Below are 17,686 nucleotides of genomic sequence, written 5' to 3'. Positions count from 1 at the left end.
TAGTACTACAGATATATTGTGATAGAAATACAAAAAAATAGTACTACAGATATATTAAAAGAGAAATACTGCAAAAATATTTCAGAAAGACAACAAAAATACTACGAAACAAATACTACAAAAGTACTAAAAAATGAGACGACATAAATACTACAAAAAACTACTCTGGAAAAACTACAGAACTACGAAAAATAAGACTACAGTAATACTACAAAACGACTACAGAATTACTTCAAAAGCACCACAATTATTTTTACCGTATTTCCCAGACTATAATTCAGAGTATTTTTTTACATTTGACATTAACAACACATTATTATATCATTGAGTTTTAAATTTAAAGTAATAGAAATACATTTAATTACTCTTTAGTAATAGTAACTAGTTACTAGGGAAAGTAACTATTTCTATTACTTTAAATTGTGTCTATTACTTTAAATGTCGTAGCAAAAATGCTATGACACAAATACTACACAAGTACTAAAAAATGAGACTACATTAATACTACAAAAAACTACTGTGGAAATACTACAAAACTACTAAAAAATAAGACTACAGTAATACTACAAAACGACTACAGAATTACTTCAAAACCACCACAATTTTTTTACCGTATTTCCCAGACTATAAATCAGAGTATTTTTTTTACATTTGAAATTAACAACACATTATTATATCATTGAGTTTTGAATTTAAAGTAATACAAATAAATTTAATTACTCTTTAGTAATAGTAACTAGTTACCAGCGAAAGTAACTATTTCTACTACTACTACTACTATACTACAAAAGTACTAAAAGATTAGACTACATAAATACTACAAAAAAAACTACTATGGAAATACTACAAAACTACTAAAAAAATAAGACTACAGTAATTACTCCAAAACCACCACCATTTTTTTACCGTATATCCCAGACTATAAATCAGAGTATTTTTTTTTACATTTGAAATTAACAACACATTATTATATCATTGAGTTTTAAATTTTCAGTAGAGATAAAGAACTGTATATCACTTTACATGATATTTCATTCCAAACCACAAGAGGGCCCTCTAGGCCTGTCTTGATCATTTAAACTGCAAATTTCAACCGACTAGAAAATCACAATGACCCAGCACTGATGAGCCCCTCAACCTTAACGCTGCTCTGAAATATCGCAGAAATGAAAAGATTGTCGAAAAGGCCGCGTGTCAACTGCAGTAGTACCATAAAAACTACAAACGAAAGAAATATGACAGAAATACTACATAAACACAAAAAAACGATGGAAATACTTCTAAAGAAATACTACAAAAAACAAATATAATACTACGATCCAAAAATAGTACGACAGAAACATTTCAACAGAAAAAGTAAAATAAATACTACTTCGGAAATATTACGAATGAAGTACTGTACTACAAAAATGCAATCACAGGTATACTACAAAATTACTGCAAACATACTATTATGGATGCTGCAAAAATATAACTACAGTAATACTAAACTTCTACCAAAACATTACAACAGAAATACTACAAAAGAGAACAGAAATACCTAAAAAAATGTACTTCCACATACATACCAAAATACCTTATTAATATTATATTACAAAATTACTACTACAGATATAGTTTAACAGATATACCGCAAAACATAGTTTTAGATAAATATTACGACAGCAATACTACAAACATACTTTAGAAATACTACATAAATAATACTATGGAAATACGACAAACCTACCCAAAAAATAAGACGGTAGTAGTATTACAAAAACACTACAAAATTACTCCCAAAAAATCTGACTGCCGATTCATAGAGAGAGAGAGGGACAGACAGACAAACAGACAGAGACAGAGACAGAGACGGACAGACGGACAGACATACAGACGGACAGACACACAGACAGACCGAAAGAGAGATAGTGAGATAGAGAGACAGAGTGAGAGAGAGACAGAGAGACAGACAGACAGACAGGGACAGAGACAGACAAACAGACAGAGACAGAGAGAGATGAGCCCCTTAACCTTAAGGGGCATCTTGATGCCCACAGACACTACTTTGGAGACCCCTGGTGTAGTACATAACCTTCTCTTCTCTGTTCCTTTATCTTCTTGGCTTTTTACTTTACTGTGAATGTGTGAAACTGGAGTGTCATGCCCAATTTCGTTGTCACAATACGTTAACCCATTTTGTAACAATGACAATAAAGGTCTATTCTATTCTATTCTATATATAGTCTTTGTTTTACCTCCCATGAATTCTGGGGCGAGTTGGACTTGAGCTGGATCAACCAGTCCTGCTGGCCTTCGGACACGGCGCAGTGATGCATGGTGAGCACTAGGGGGCGCGTCAATAGAGCTCCAGGGGGTCCACAGCTCACCACCGGGCTCAGAACCGCTTGCCCGTCTTCCACAGACGGCCTGCAAATGTTCATGAAACATAGGTTTGACGAAAAACTGCAGAGTCCGGTATTTCGGACTGGATTCGGGTTTGGTCCCTACCTTAAGGTGTCCTTCCTCTGGACGGTCACGTACATTTCGTATACGCGACCCTGTGGGATGGCTCCAGCCGGGATAAGCAAGCTGACACCTGGTGTGAAAACAGAAAATAAAGAATTATGTATTTGTTCTTAGTTTTTTTCATAAAGTTATTCAAATCCTGCTAGCATGCTAATACGATACTATCCCTTTAACACAAGGAGTCTATTGCAAAATACAGACTATTATTAAACCAAAATAAAATAAGAAATGGAGAAAAGAAAAGAAAAAAGACAATCGTGTAAAAGGCTAGGGAAAAAAGAAAACAAAAGATGAGAAGTATAAATAAATAAAAGGTAAGTGGGAGAGAGAAAGAGAGAGAGAAGGAAGCGAGAGAGAGAAGGAAGCGAGAGAGAGAGAGAGAGAGAGAGAGAGAGAGAAAGAAGGAAGCGAGAGCGAGAGAGAAGGAAGTGTGAGAGAAGGAGATCATGAAACGAGAGAGAGAGAGAGAGAGAGAGAGAGAGAAGGAAATGAGAGAGAGAGAAAGAGATAATGAAGCAAGAGAGAGAGAGAGAGAGAGAGAGAGAGAGAGAGAGAGAGAGAGAGAGAGAGAGAGAGAGAGAGAGAAATAGAGAGAGAGAAGGAAGCGAGAGCGAGAGAGAAGGAAGTGTGAGAGAAAGAGATCATGAAATGAGAGATCATGAAACGAGAGAGAGAGAGAGAGAGAAAGAAAACAAAGAATGAGAGAGAGAGAGAGAGAGAGAGAGAGAAACAAAGAATGAGAGAGAGAAGGAAGCGAGAGAGAGAGAGAGAGAGAGAGAGAGAGAGAGAGAGAGAAGGAAATGAGAGAGAGAGAAAGAGATAATGAAGCAAGAGAGAGAGAGAGAGAGAGAGAGAGAGAAATAGAGAGAGAGAAGGAAGCGAGAGCGAGAGAGAAGGAAGTGTGAGAGAAAGAGATCATGAAATGAGAGATCATGAAACGAGAGAGAGAGAGAGTGAGAGAGAGAAAGAAAACAGAATGAGAGAGAGAGAGAGAGAGAGAGAGAGAGAGAGAGAGAGAGAGAGAGAGAGAGAGAGAGAGAGAGAGAGAAAAACAAAGAATGAGAGAGAGGAAAAGAAAGAATGAAACCCTAACCCTAAAATATTCCAATAAGAGTAAAATCATGACTATATATCAAATAAACTCAAATGTGGTGTGTCCCAGGGTTCTATATTAAGCCCAGTTATTTTGATCATGGAGAGTTGCTGCACGAAAGTGACATCATCAAGATATTAAAAACAAATGAATAATTATGAGACCTGTACTAAGGAAACAACAATTTCCGACATCCATTCCTCCGATTCCCTCAAACTTTTGAAATGGAAAATTCCATCGTCCCCGTTCAACAGCAAATAAAGTGCACTCTGCCATAAAGACATTCGGAGGGACGTGACATTTCATTAGAAAAATCGATGACGGCGGATCCTCGTATTGCTTCTCGCGGCGCGATTTACATTTTTCCATCTGGAATTGATTTCATATGATGTCTTGTCAAAAAAAGCTCTCTAAAAGAATTCTCCGGTGGGCACACAAAGACCCCCCCCCTCTTGTGTCATTGATTTTAGCATGTCCTTGAAGTTGACTTTTCACACAAAAACCTCATAATGAAAAGGTGACAAGTCTATTTTTTTTCCTGCCCAGTCAAGTCATCACGACTCATGTTATTGCGGCTAAGTTTTGAAAGACAGACTTTCTTACATTTACTTGAGGTTTTATTACCTCGAATTTACTACCTGCGATCCATTTTCCATTTAATTATTAAGTAAACCTCCGCCTACTGTTTTTTTCTCCAGTTTTCAACAACAAAATATTTGTGAGCCCAAAAAAGGATTACATTTCTAATCTGATGTTGTCGAAATCCAATCAAATGCGGGTCTACGCAGAATTACCTCCCACTATGCCTTTCCTTTCGTTCAGTTCAGAATCTCATGTGCTAGTCAGCGATTCAATTCTATTTTGTATTGCTTTCGCTTGGAGTCCCTAGTCTTGCAGTGATGCTAAAAGGTAGAAGCCAAAACATGATAACCATGGAAACGAAGCTTGCCATTCGGAAGGAATGCAAGGAAGGCACACTCATTATTAACCTAGGTACTGGTAATATATATATAATGGTCTTTTAGGGCCTTGACAATCCTTGCTGAGGAAGTTTAAAAAATCATTCATTTTAATGAAAAATATTAAATCTAAACTAGCCCAAAAATGAATTACTGAATGCTGATATGTTATTGGAAGAATTACCTCCCACTATGCCTTTCCTTTCTAACAGTTTACAATCTTGTATGCTTTGTGTGCTAGTCAGCGATACGATTCTGTTTTGTATTCCATTCGCTAGGCGTCCCTAGTCTTGCAGTGATGCTAAAAGGTAGAAGCCAAAACATGCTAACCATGGAAACGAAGCTTGTTTTTCTGAAGGTAGTACTGGTAATATAGTTGGAACAAATTAACGAGTGGGACCATTATTAAAAACAAGGATACAATAATGGTCTATTAGGGCCTTGACAATCCTCGCTGAGGAAGTTTAAAAAATCATTCATTTTATTGAAAAATATCAAATCTAAACTAGCCCAAAAAGTAATAATTGAATGCTGATATGTTATTAGCAGAATTACCTCCCACTATGCCTTTCCTTTCGTTCAGTTCAGAATCTCATGTGCTAGTCAGCGATACAATTCTATTTTGTATTCCTCTGCTAGGAGTCCCTAGGCTTGCAGTGATGCTAGGTAGAAGCTAAAACATGATAACCATGGAAACGAAGCTTGCCATTCGGAAGGAATGCAAGGAAGGCACACTCATTATTAACCTAGGTACTGGTAATATATATATAATGGTCTTTTAGGGCCTTGACAATCCTCGCTGAGGAAATTTAAAAAATCATTCATTTTAATGAAAAATATTAAATCTAAACTAGCCCAAAAATGAATTACTGAATGCTGATATTTTATTGGAAGAATTACCTCCCACTATGCCTTTCCTTTCTAACAGTTTACAATCTTGTATGCTTTGTGTGCTAGTCAGCGATACGATTCTATTTTGTAGTCCATTCGCTAGGGGTCCCTAGTCTTGCAGTGATGCTAAAAGGTAGAAGCCAAAACATGCTAACCATGGAAACGAAGCTTGTTTTTCTGAAGGTAGTACTGGTAATATAGTTGGAACAAATTGACGAGTGGGACGATTATTAAAAAAAGGATACAATAGTGGTCTTTTAGGGCCTTGACAATCCTCGCTGAGGAAGTTTAAAAATCATTCATTTTAATGAAAAATATCAAATCTAAACTAGCCCAAAAATAATTGAATGCTGATATGTTATTAGCAGAATTACCTCCCACTATGCCTTTCCTTTCGTTCAGTTCAGAATCTCATGTGCTAGTCAGCGATACAATTCTATTTTGTATTCCTCTGCTAGGAGTCCCTAGGCTTGCAGTGATGCTAGGTAGAAGCTAAAACATGATAACCATGGAAACGAAGCTTGCCATTCTGAAGGAACGCATTATTAACTTAAGTACTGGTAATATAGTTGTATCAAAATAACGAGTGGGAACTGGTAATGAAAAATATTAAATCTAAACTAGCCCAAAAATGAATTATTGAATGCTGATATGTTTTTGGAAGAATGACCTCCCACTATGCCTTTCCTTTCTAACAGTTCAAAATCTCGTGTGCTTTGTGTGCTAGTCAGCAATATGATTGTATTTTGTATTCCTTTCGCTGGGAGTCCCTAGTCTTGCAGTGATGCTAAAAGGTAGAAGCCAAAACATGATAACCATGGAAACGAAGCTTGCCATTCTGAAGGAATGCAAAGAAGGCACACGCATTATTAACTTAAGTACTGGTAATATAGTTGTAACAAATTGACAAGAATTATCAAAAACAAGGACAATAATAAAGGGCTTTGACAATCCTCGCAGAGGAAGTTTTAAAATTAAGAAAAATATTAAAATCTAAACTATGGTAATTCACTTTCTTGTCTCACATATAGTGTCACGAACCGGAATCAGATCAGGACCCAAATGCGTGGCGTTTCTCACACAAGCCTTTTATTTTCTCGCATCTCTCTCTCTCTCGCTCTAGCATCTCTCTCTCGCATCTCTCTACCTCTCTCTGTATTGCTTCTTTCTCTCTTTAACTCTCTCTTTTTCTCTTGCTTCCTTCTCTCTCACTTCCTTCTACTCTCTCTCTCTTTCATTTCCTTCTATCTTTCATTTCTTTCTCTCTCTTTCATTTCTTTCCCTCTTTCATTTCCTTCTCTGTCCCTCTCTCTCATTTCCTTCTCTCTCTTTCATTTCCTTCTCTCTTTCATTTCCTTCTCTCTCTCTCTCTCTCTCTCTGTCTCTCTCTTTCATTTCCTTCTCTCTTTATCTCTCTCTCTTTCTCTCCCTTCCTTCTATTTCACTTCCTTCCCCTCTCTCTCTTTCATTTCCTTCTCTCTTTAATTTCCTTCTCTCTCTTTTCATTTCTTTCCTTCTTTCATTTCCTTCTCTCTCTCTCTCTCTCTTTCATTTCCTTCTCTCTTTCATTTCCTTCTCTCTTTAATATCCTTCTCTCTCTCTTTCATTTCTTTCCCTCTTTCATTTCCTTCTTTCTCTCTCTCTCTCATTTCCTTCTCTCTTTCATTTCTTTCTCTCTTTCATTTCCTTCTCTCTCTTTTTCATTTCTTTCCCTCTTTCATTTCCTTCTCTCTCTCTCTTTCTCGCTCTCTCTCTCTGTCATTTCCTTCTATTTCTCTCTCTCTCTCTTTCATTTCCTTCTCTTTTTCATTTCCTTCTCTCTCTCTCTCTCTTTCATTTCCTTCTCTCTTTCATTTCCTTCTCTCTCTCTCTTTCTCGCTCTCTCTCTCTGTCATTTCCTTCTATTTCTCTCTCTCTCTCTTTCATTTCCTTCTCTTTTTCATTTCCTTCTCTCTCTCTCTCTCTTTCATTTCCTTCTCTCTTTCATTTCCTTCTCTCTCTCTTTCTATATATAGATAAATATACACACATATATATAGTGACACTTTCACGAGTGACGTATGCATGTGTTTATTAGCACTTCACCGGCAATGTTGAAACGATCAGCATAGGCCTAAAGCGCCCTCTTGTGGTTCAGTGGGAAAATAACATGTGAAATGATATAGGTCTCATCAGAGTATAAGTCGCACCCCTGGCCAAACTATGAATGAAACTGCGACTTATAATCTGAAACATTTTGTAGGAAGTAAGTGTAAGTCCGGTACCTGAGTTGGGCACGATGAGGTGGCCTCCCTGAGCGCTGAAGGACCCCACGGCGGTGCAGGAAGGGTCCCGGGACCGGAGCAGGGTCTGGGTGCGGTGCCCCATGGTCCCGTCGGCCCCGTCCAGAAGGCAACGCGGCAACTTGGGGGACAACTTGGAGGAGAACTCGCTCCCCAGGTCGTCCTGAGGCGTCACCAGACCCGACGAGTTGTAGACTTTGATCTTCAGGTTGGGGAGCGGGTCCAGAAGCGGCGAGTTGGTCATGGGGATCTTATCGGCCACGTCCTGCATGGCGTAGACCGGACCGCGGTACAGGGCGGCCGCCGAGGTCAGATCCGGCGGTGCCGTCAGGAGGTCTGCTAGAACGGGAAAGAGGTTTCTCGTTTTTGGTCGGAACCGGTGTTCCCTCTAAGCTGCGCAAGAAAATCTAGCCAGCGCACAAAAATCAGGGCTCAAAATGACTGATTAAGAGGCGAATTAAGTCAAAGTTACAGTGCATAGTGGTAAAAATACACGGGTTCCCCCGACGTTGTGTTCTAAATGCGGTATTTTGAAGTCGAGTCGAAGTAGAACGAAGTTGAGTAAAGTTAGTAGAGTTTTTCGAGAACCGGCTTCTTCGGATCGGCTCACTAAAAGGAACCGGCTCTTTCGGGTCCTAAACGGCTCTTCAGGTTGTTTTTGCTTCTTTCATCCCAACATGACCAAATATGATGTAAAATGATGCACAACATGACTTAAAGGAAGGGGGGAATAGAACAAAAAAGAAAAAAATACCAAAGTGAAAAAGTAGTGAAAAGCTGAGAAAAAAAGAAACAAAAGGAAGAGAAAAAAGAAGGAAAAAAAGAAAAGAAAGAAATGTAGGAAACGAGTAAATAAAGAACAAAAAGAAAAAAGTAACAGCTCGGAAAAAATAAACACAATGAGATCTTTTTTAAAGGACTTTTTAAAAAAAGTAGAAAAAAAAAACACGGAAAGAAGAAGAAAACGTTTGTGTTGCATTCAAATAATTTCCAATGATATCAAGTGAATCTTTTTGCCAACATTGTACTTCCACTAAAAAATGTGATTAAATACAGTTGTGTATCGTGCAACTGACTAAATAAGCCCCCAAAAATGTATTTAGAAGTCAAGGTCGAAGTAGAACGAAGTTGAGTAAAGTTAGTAGAGTTTGTCGAGAACCGGCTTCTTCGGCTCGACTCACTAAAAGGAACCGCCTCTTTCGGGTCCTATACGGCTCTTCGGGTTGTTTTTTGACTAAATAAGCCCCCAAAAATGTTAATATTTTGCGACAAAATATATCAGGAAAAAACAAAAATGGAAATCTTGTGAAAAAATTGTAAAAACAAACGACGTTCGTAGGCCTTACAAGCTTTGCAATCGTACATGAGTCAATTCATTCAAAAGAGAAAAATAATCTTGCATTGCCGGAAACTCAACAAAACGTAACTTGATGTCAAATTTTGGACATGTTTGATAATGAAATATCTTGCCACACTTGGGATTATGGTTGCTCACTGTTGTTTCAAGCGTTGCTCACCGACTTTGTGTGAACGCGCAGACCCCTGGAAAATTACAGCGAACATTGGTCTGAACATCGAAAACCTTGCTCGTTTTTTTGTCTCATTAAGGAAGTCGAGTCTTAGGAAAAACAACATGACTCAGTCTGAGGTACCGTTGCCAGATGGCAACGCTAAAGCTCCGTTTAGCCTCCAGGTACGAAGATGAATGTTTCGTATCGAGGTACGGATTGACCCGCCGCTCGCCGATGTTTGTTTTAAGATGAAGACGATTTGAGTTGTTAGCGTTACTTTTTGAGAACCACCAGGAAAAGTATGTGTGTGTCTGTGTGTGGAGTCAAACTTTGGAACAATTTACATGACAAGAAAAAACAATGTCCAACTATTCTGTCAGGTTCTGGAAGGTTGCCATGGCGCCCAGCTGGCACCGCCCCTTGACACCGGCTGACTCAAATTTTCTGATTACCGTAAATTCCGAACTATAAGCCGCTACTTTTTCCCCAAACTTTCAACCCTGCGGCTTATTCAGTGATGCGGCCAATTTATGTCATTTTTCTAACGGCCGCCAATGGCGCTCGAGTACAAAGGGTAAGATTTAGACTGGTGGAATATATGCGCCGAGGAAGACTGCAACTTCTTAGTTTGTGCACAAATTAATTTAGCGTAGACTCATCCTCATCATGCAAATTGCAAAAAGAAAGGCACATAATGAGCAGTCCGATAAAGAAGGAAACAGAGCAATGCACGTGAACTTAACTTTGTGAGCGTGTTGCTAGCGTGTTTTTGAATAAGGGAGCGTGGGACGACGTCTATACGACAAAGTCTCTTTCCCATACTGGGGAAAACGACTTTGATGACGTTAGTTATAAGGAGGAAGATGAGGACGGTTTACCGTGATTACTACAAGTACGGTATGTTTTTTTAACAGAGCCGTTTAAAGTGTTGCGAGCGTGTTGCTAGTAGCGTTTTGCTACCCTTCACAGGCACGGTTTGGGATGAAAGTTATAATATTATGACTAAAGCTTTGAAAACTCTCTCGGTGTACAATCTTTCTTCGTAAATACGTGTAACCATGTATAATATGTATTTGCAACTGTATATTTTTGTAATGTATTTTAGAAACTTATTCTGATATGTTTTGTACGAGCAAATGAGAAAGAAGGGGCGGGGCAAACGCGGGCTGACGGGAAGTGGAGTAAAGGTGAGATGTGTTTGTGGACGCGGCCGACAATAGTGGATATATATTTTTCCCACCCTTACCGTTGGAAATATACACTTTTTTCCTTGGATTACTTTCAACGGGCACCCGGACTGTGCAGGTCTGCATTAAATCATAAGTACCTGTATCATTTTCCGCTCAATTAACCAGCTGTGTTTTCTGGACTGTATCAGTTTGGATAACGGATAATGGATAATGAATAACGAAGATGGAACAATAACCCTTAAAAACCCCAAAACCCCAATTTTGAGTTTGTGTTACCTGTGGGCGCATGCGGCTAATATACAGGTGCGGGCTGTTTAATTTAGTTTATAGTTTTGCCTGTGTGTGTGACCCGTTTTGTTTTTTGGTCTGGTCTGTTTGTGTTTCGGACAACTTTTCTTTTCTCAATTAAAGTGTGAGGACGTCCGCGCAAATGAGTTCCTACTTCCTGCTTCCTGTTCCGTTTCGTGACATATTCACTTGTTCAGGTTTAGATTGTTGCTATTGTTATACTATAATCGTTATTATTAATATCATTGGTGTATTTGGTGGGGAAGATGAAGGGGTAGGGAATATAAGCATATGCTTATTCTTCCCCCTTGAAGGACTTTATATTTCGTACTATCAAATAAAATCTACATTTATCGAGTGCAATGAACATTTTCACTGAGTGAGCTTCAGGTCACGCCGTTCCGAATGCGAATGCTTTGTTTAGTTCTGTTGATAACAGGACTCTGACGGAGAAGGCCAAGACGCAGGAAGCCAGGGGTCCAGACATCGAGGCGACGAGGTGGAGCCCACATGGGTGTTCCCCATGGGAGGAGCCGGCACGCCCAGACTCTTTGTGTGAATGGGTAAGTGTGAAGCACATTTTAATGCGCTTTGGGAGGTCTTCATTGACTTGAAAAGCGCTCTATAAATGCAGACCATTTGAAAATAGAAACTAAGGAATGGTTGGTATTCCTTGAATCCCAGCTTGGGAGGGACGTGGGTCGAGAGAAGAATTTCAGAAGATCGGAGGAGAAAGAGAGGGACAATCCAGAGAAAAGGCGCGACGAAGACTCGAGCGACAATAATTCGGCTAATTCGATGGCGTTCACTTAGTTAAATACTTTAAGAAAATAAATCTGCCCCCGTGTGGAAATGCCGGTCTCTTGTGAATGAAGGTTATGTTTGGTTAATGGAGTCAGATAACTAATTAGAACAATTTGGTAAACGATACATTCTTAATAGTTCATTTCCTAAAACCCTTTTCGAACATATTATGTAACATGATTTTGTTGTTGAGTTATCGATTTTTTTCTGTTTTTATGTTGATGTTCGAATAACATTTTCATTCATTCATTCATTCATTCATTCATTCATTCATTCATTCATTTATTCAACAGCTACTTTTGGCAATGAAAGGTCCTAGACAGATCACTGAAACCACTAGCTTCAGTTCGTGGTTAATTGCTAACGTCTGAATTTTTGGCAGTACCATATGGTGAAGCCCTGCCCCTTCTTTTCCCGGAAGCGGCACTTTCCCCTCTGCTTATCAATCCCAACAACCTCTCCCAAAGAGAATGCCCAGCAAAGCGCGGGCCATTCTGATGTATACAGGTATAGGTGATTATTTAACTTATTTTACGATTTTTTTTTCTAATAAAAAAAGGAAACATGATTAAAGGCATGTCATCATGTGTTTTTTAATGGCCAATCGCTCCAAGCGGTGGTTCTTTCACAGCGATCTGTACTTCTGCGGGGGGATAAGAATGTCACAGAGAGGAAGAGTTGTTCGGCTTGGAGTTAGTTACACCAGGTCGGACGAGCGATGAGTGATGTGAATTTCGACTCTTTTTCAGGAAGCGGCACTTTCGCCTCTGCTTATTATCAACCCCAACAACCTCTCCCAAAGAGAATGCCCAGCAACGCCCGGGCCATTCTGCTTGTATATAGGTAATTATTTAACTCATTTTACGATTTTTTTAAACTTTTTTTTTTCTAATAAAAAAAGGAAACATGATTAAAGGCATGTCATCATGTGTTTTTTAATAGCCAATCGCTCCAGGCGGTAGTTCTTTCACAGAGGTGTGGGATTCGGGGGGATAAGAGTGCCGGGGGGGGCAAGGGTTGTTCGGCTTGGGAGTTAGTTACACCGGGTCCTTTTCAGATGAGCGATGAGTGATGGGAATTTCGACTCTTTTTCAGGAAGCGGCACTTTCCCCTCTGCTTATCAATCCCAACAACCTCTCCCAAAGAGAATGCCCAGCAACGCGCAGGCCATTCTGCTTGTATATAGGTAATTATTTAACTAATTTTACGATTTTTTTAAAACTTTTTTTTCTAATAAAAAAAGGAAACATGATTAAAGGCATGTCATCATGTGTTTTTTAATAGCCAATCGCTCCAGGCGGTGGTTCTTTCACAGAGGTGTGGGATTCGGGGGGATAAGAGTGCCGGGGGGGGGCAAGGGTTTTTCGGCTCGGGAGTTAGTTACACCGGGTCCTTATTGGGCGAGCGATGAGTGATGGGAATTTCGACTCTTTTTCAGGAAGCGGCACTTTCGCCTCTGCTTATCAATCCCAACAACCTCTCCCAAAGAGAATGCCCAGCAACGCCCGGACCATTCTGCTTGTATATAGGTAATTATTTAACTTATTTTACGATTTTTTTTTTTTTACGATTTTTTTCTAATAAAAAAAAGAAACATAATTAAGCAAAATAAACAACAATTTGACATGTTTCCTAAAAATCTAGCTAACGATACAAAACATTTCAGTCTCTCAATTTACCTTTCCGCGCCGTCTTGATGCTAACGGGCTGGAAGCCGCCATTAAGGGCGGACGAGTCCATGACGTCCGAGTCGAAGTCCCGGTGATTTTTCCGGTAGATGAAGAGCGCCACCACCAGGGATATGACCAAACACATGATCACGGCGATGACGATGCCCACGTAGAGCGCCACGTCGTCCGTGCTGGGGGCCACTGCGGAAAACCACCAGAAAATTGATGTTAATTGAGCCTAGAGACTGGATTCTGCTGAATTTAGGGGAAGATATAGTGCCCCCTTGTGTTTGGGGGTTTAATTGTTCCATAATCACCAGAATTAAGTTATTTTTGGCCAAAATAAGAACATTATTCATATATTTATATAGGAAATTCGATTTCTACTAAGCGTTTTCCAAAACTGGTCGACGGTTTTTAGGACAATATAAAACGGAGTTTAGTTTTAGGGTCGTATTCCACGTTGTATTTGAGTTTGAAATCAGGTTTTTAAACTGGGTAGGAGAGTTTAAACTAGCGTATCAAACCGGGTATAAGGTTTTAAAATGGGGGTTGTAAACTAGGAGTAGGGTTTCAGTCCAGGTCTTGGGGTTTTCAACATGATTTTGGTTTTAAACTCAGGATATTAGTTCAAAATATGTTTTTAAACTCAGGTATTAAACCGAGTTTAGGATTTCAAAACTTTTTCCAATTAGAAGTAGGGTTTCCGAATAGTTCTATGGGTTTACAACACAATTTGGGTTTTAAATTAGGGTTTTAAACTCAGGATATTAGTTCAAAATATGTTTTTAAACTCGGGTATTAAACCGAGTTTAGGATTTCAAAACTTTTTAGATTAGGAGTAAGGTTTCCGAATAGTTCTATGGGTTTACAACACAATTTGGGTTTTAAATTAGGGTTTTAAACACAGGATATTAGTACAAAATATGTTTTTAAACTCAGGTATTAAACAGAGTTTGGGGTTTCAAACTTTTTCAATTAGGAGTAGGGTTTCCGTATAGTTCTATGGGTTTACAACACAATTTGGGTTTTAAATTACAGTTTTAAACTCAGGATATTAGTTTAAAATGTGTTTTTGAACACAGGTATTAAACAGAGTGAAGGGGTTTCAAACTTTTTCGATGAGGAGTAGGGTTTCCGCATAGTTCTATGGGTTTACAACACAATTTGTGTTTTAAACTCAGTATATTAGTTCAAAATATGTTTTAGAACTTAGGTATTAAACTGAGTTTAGGGGTTTCAAACTGGGGTTTTAAATTAGGAGTAGGGTTTCCGTATAGCTCTGTGGGTTTACAACACAATTTGGGTTTTAAATTAGGGTTTTAAACTCGGAATATTTGTTCAAAATATGTTTTTAAACTCAGGTATTGAACCGGGTTAAGGGGTTTCAAACTTTTTCGATTAGTAGTAAGGTTTCCGAATAGTTCTAAGGGTTTACAACACAATTAGGGTTTTAAACTCAGGATATTGGTTCAAAATATGTTTTTAAACTCAGGTATTAAATCGAGTTTGTGGGGTTTAAAACTAGGTTTTTCAATTAGGAGTAGGGTTTCCGTATAGTTCTATGGGTTTACAACACAATTTGGGTTTTAAATTAGGTTTTAAACTCAGGATATTGGTTCAAAATATGTTTTTAAACTCAGGTATTAAACAGAATTTAGGATTTCAAAACTTTTTCAATTAGGAGTAGGGTTTCCGTATAGTTCTATGGGTTTACAACACAATTTGGGTTTTAAATTAGGGTTTTAAACTCAGGATATTAGTTCAAAATATGTTTTTAAATTCAGGTATTAAACCGAGTTTAGGGGTTTCAAACTTTTTCAATTAGGAGTAGGGTTTCCATATAGTTCTATGGGTTTACAACACAATTTGGGTTTTAAATTAGGGTTTTAAACGCAGGATATTGGTTCAAAATATGTTTTTAAACTCAGGTATTAAACAGAATTTAGGATTTCAAAACTTTTTCAATTAGGAGTAGGGTTTCCGTATAGTTCTATGGGTTTACAACACAATTTGGGTTTTAAATTATTGTTTTAAACTGTTGTTAAAAGTTCAAGGAAACAGCCTTTTCCTTTTTTTTTAGCCAAGACAGCATCACATTTCTGCTTGAAAAAAAAAATATATATACAGTAAGTAAACCTCAATCTTTCTCGAGTGTCTCATTTAGTTGTTATGAAATCAAATATTTTTTGAGACTAATGAGCAGCACTGACTTTAAATGACATTAAGTAAAACCTACAGGCCTGACTTTGCCCACTTAAAAGGGGAAAATGGAGTTTTCCCTTGATTTTTCAATGCTAAATGTTACATAATTGCCTCAATTCGGTGAATTCTCGCGTAGTATGTACAGGGCGAATCATACACGCAAACTTCACCTTACTCCACAACAACAAAAATTGGTTTGTTAAATTGAAACCTTTGTGAGTGATAAATATGCAAAAAACAACAAAAACAAAACAGAATTCAGGAAAGGGGGGCAAATACTTTTTCATTGCACTGTATAGTGGCTACATCAGTCGAATCCATCCATGTATAGTGTAAGTCCATGGCTCTGGAAAGCCACTTATGAACACAACCTGTAAATAGACTCTTAAGGTATGTTGTGCTACTTGGACGTTCGACCCAAGAGTAGAAAACGGCAAAGTTCAGACTTATATTTGAAACACTTAGTTGTCATGAAACCAGAGACGATCCGAGGCTAATGAGCGGTACTCAGAAGCTAAACCGCGGTGCCATCGGAATAGAGTTCAAAAACGGATCGTTACTCGGGACGGGAGAACAGACGTGGTCGAGATCAAAACAGGTCAGAATTCCGGACGGGAGAGCAGACGTGGTCGAGATCAAAACAGATCGTACCGGGAGACAAACGGGAGCAAAAAAACGGGATAGGCGAAAAAGAGCTTGCCGTGTAAAAACAGAGGTTCGCAGACGGACCGACAAAAGGGGACTGACAGGACCGAATTTAAAAACTGACAGGGAACCAATCCGTCAACAAGCTGCAGCTGGCGCCCACGGGCAGGGCTTGGTGAATAGAAAGTCCCGGAAAAGATGGCGGGGGGTTCCAGAGCCAGACGGGCGCTCATTAGCCAAGCCACCTTTTAATGGACGACCGCTAGACGGCCTCGTCTCGCCAATGTCACCCAGTTGACAAATGAGATGATTTTTTTGTTTTTTCAGGCAGCAAGTGAGAGCTTTTAACTCATTCCATGCCAGATGTTTCTCTCAAGCCAGCCATTTTTTGCCATTTGGACTCAGTTTTAAAGGAACAGTCCAACATTGCTAACGTTGCCGAAAATGTTTGTTTCTATAAAAAAATATCCTCGTTTTGGTGAAAAGGATGCATTCCAAGTAAAGGTTTTCACTTCCCATAAAACTGGGGTACTTTGCTTACAAAATAACATTTTAACACTGAATATATGTAAATAATAATTTTGCCAATTTAAGGTGTATATTTATGTTTAAATAAAAAAAAAATACAGTTTTGTTTGTTTTTTACTTCAGAGACAAAATAGAAAATCCTACTGCAAGCCTTCAGGTTATGGCCATCATGCTATCACAGCTAGCAGCTACAAGCTAAAACCGCTAACTAGTACAAGTCGCTGCCTGGGCTAACTAATTTAAACAAACTAAACATGTAACTTGATGTAAAATGTTTTAAGCTAATTTTGTTGTCAACATTGATGCTAAAGCTAGCGGGAACATCGTGTTAGCTAACTCAACGGCTAAACACTTCTCTAAAAATTAGAAAAACAAATTGTTATCCCACTTTTAAGGTTCATTTTTCTTATATTTACAAGAAAAACATCATAATATATAGTTTTGTTTGCTTTTCACACCACTTTTAAGATGAATAACAATTAGTGAAAGATCCAAATTGATTTAAAAAAAGCAATGTTTGACGCGAAAGCTTGCTAGCAAATAATGTTACCAAACTTGACAGCTAACCGCCATTTGCTATTTTGGAGCTCCTAAAATTAGTAGTTTCTTATAATTTTGACTAAAAAAACAGTTTTAGAGGAAGTAATGTAGTATTAAAAAAAAACGTTTACCAATACAGTATAAAGTACGTTTATTTGTCAAACAAATGCATTAGCATTTTAGCTAAGGCCAGCCTCTGAGTACTTTGTTGTAAATATGTTTTCCAATTTAGTTTTTTATCTTGTGTTTCTCTTGGAGTGCCATGTCTAATCTCGTCGAAAATAATGTTTGATTACGTTGTTATAAGGATGTTAAAGAAAATCAATTTAAACGTTTTGCCCTGTGGGAAAAAAATCTATTTTTCATCGGATTATTGTATTGTAAAATAAAATAATATATAGGTTAATAATCCACGTATTGTTCCTATTTTAGGTTCTTTTATGACGAGATAATAATGTATTCAACACACATACAATGCTGCCGTCTGCTCATTAGCCAGTAGAGGGCAGCAAAGGCCACGAAAGCCAAGATTAGCGCCAAATAGGCCTTCAAGGAGGAAAACATTGAATCTT

At 38.3% G+C, this 17,686-nt stretch overlaps 1 protein-coding gene across 1 annotated transcript in view; it reads right to left on the bottom strand.

Annotated features, from left to right (window-relative positions):
• The window catches only part of unc5cb (unc-5 netrin receptor Cb), a 297,939-nt gene that overhangs the window by 16,617 nt on the left and 263,636 nt on the right, over positions 1-17,686 (bottom strand). Inside the window, exons 10-13 of the mRNA XM_088319989.1 lie at positions 13,206-13,397; positions 7,716-8,072; positions 2,491-2,578; positions 2,238-2,409 (exon numbers count right to left, since the gene is read on the bottom strand). Coding sequence (XP_088176115.1) covers positions 2,238-2,409; positions 2,491-2,578; positions 7,716-8,072; positions 13,206-13,397 — 809 coding nt within the window. The remainder of the gene's footprint in view (positions 1-2,237; positions 2,410-2,490; positions 2,579-7,715; positions 8,073-13,205; positions 13,398-17,686) is intronic.

The sequence above is a fragment of the Urocampus carinirostris genome, chromosome 16 (genome assembly GCF_059441175.1).
Source record: "Urocampus carinirostris isolate Australia breed hairy pipefish chromosome 16, RoL_Ucar_1.0, whole genome shotgun sequence".
NCBI lineage: Eukaryota > Metazoa > Chordata > Actinopteri > Syngnathiformes > Syngnathidae > Urocampus > Urocampus carinirostris.
This window is presented reverse-complemented; position numbering and strand designations above follow the sequence as displayed.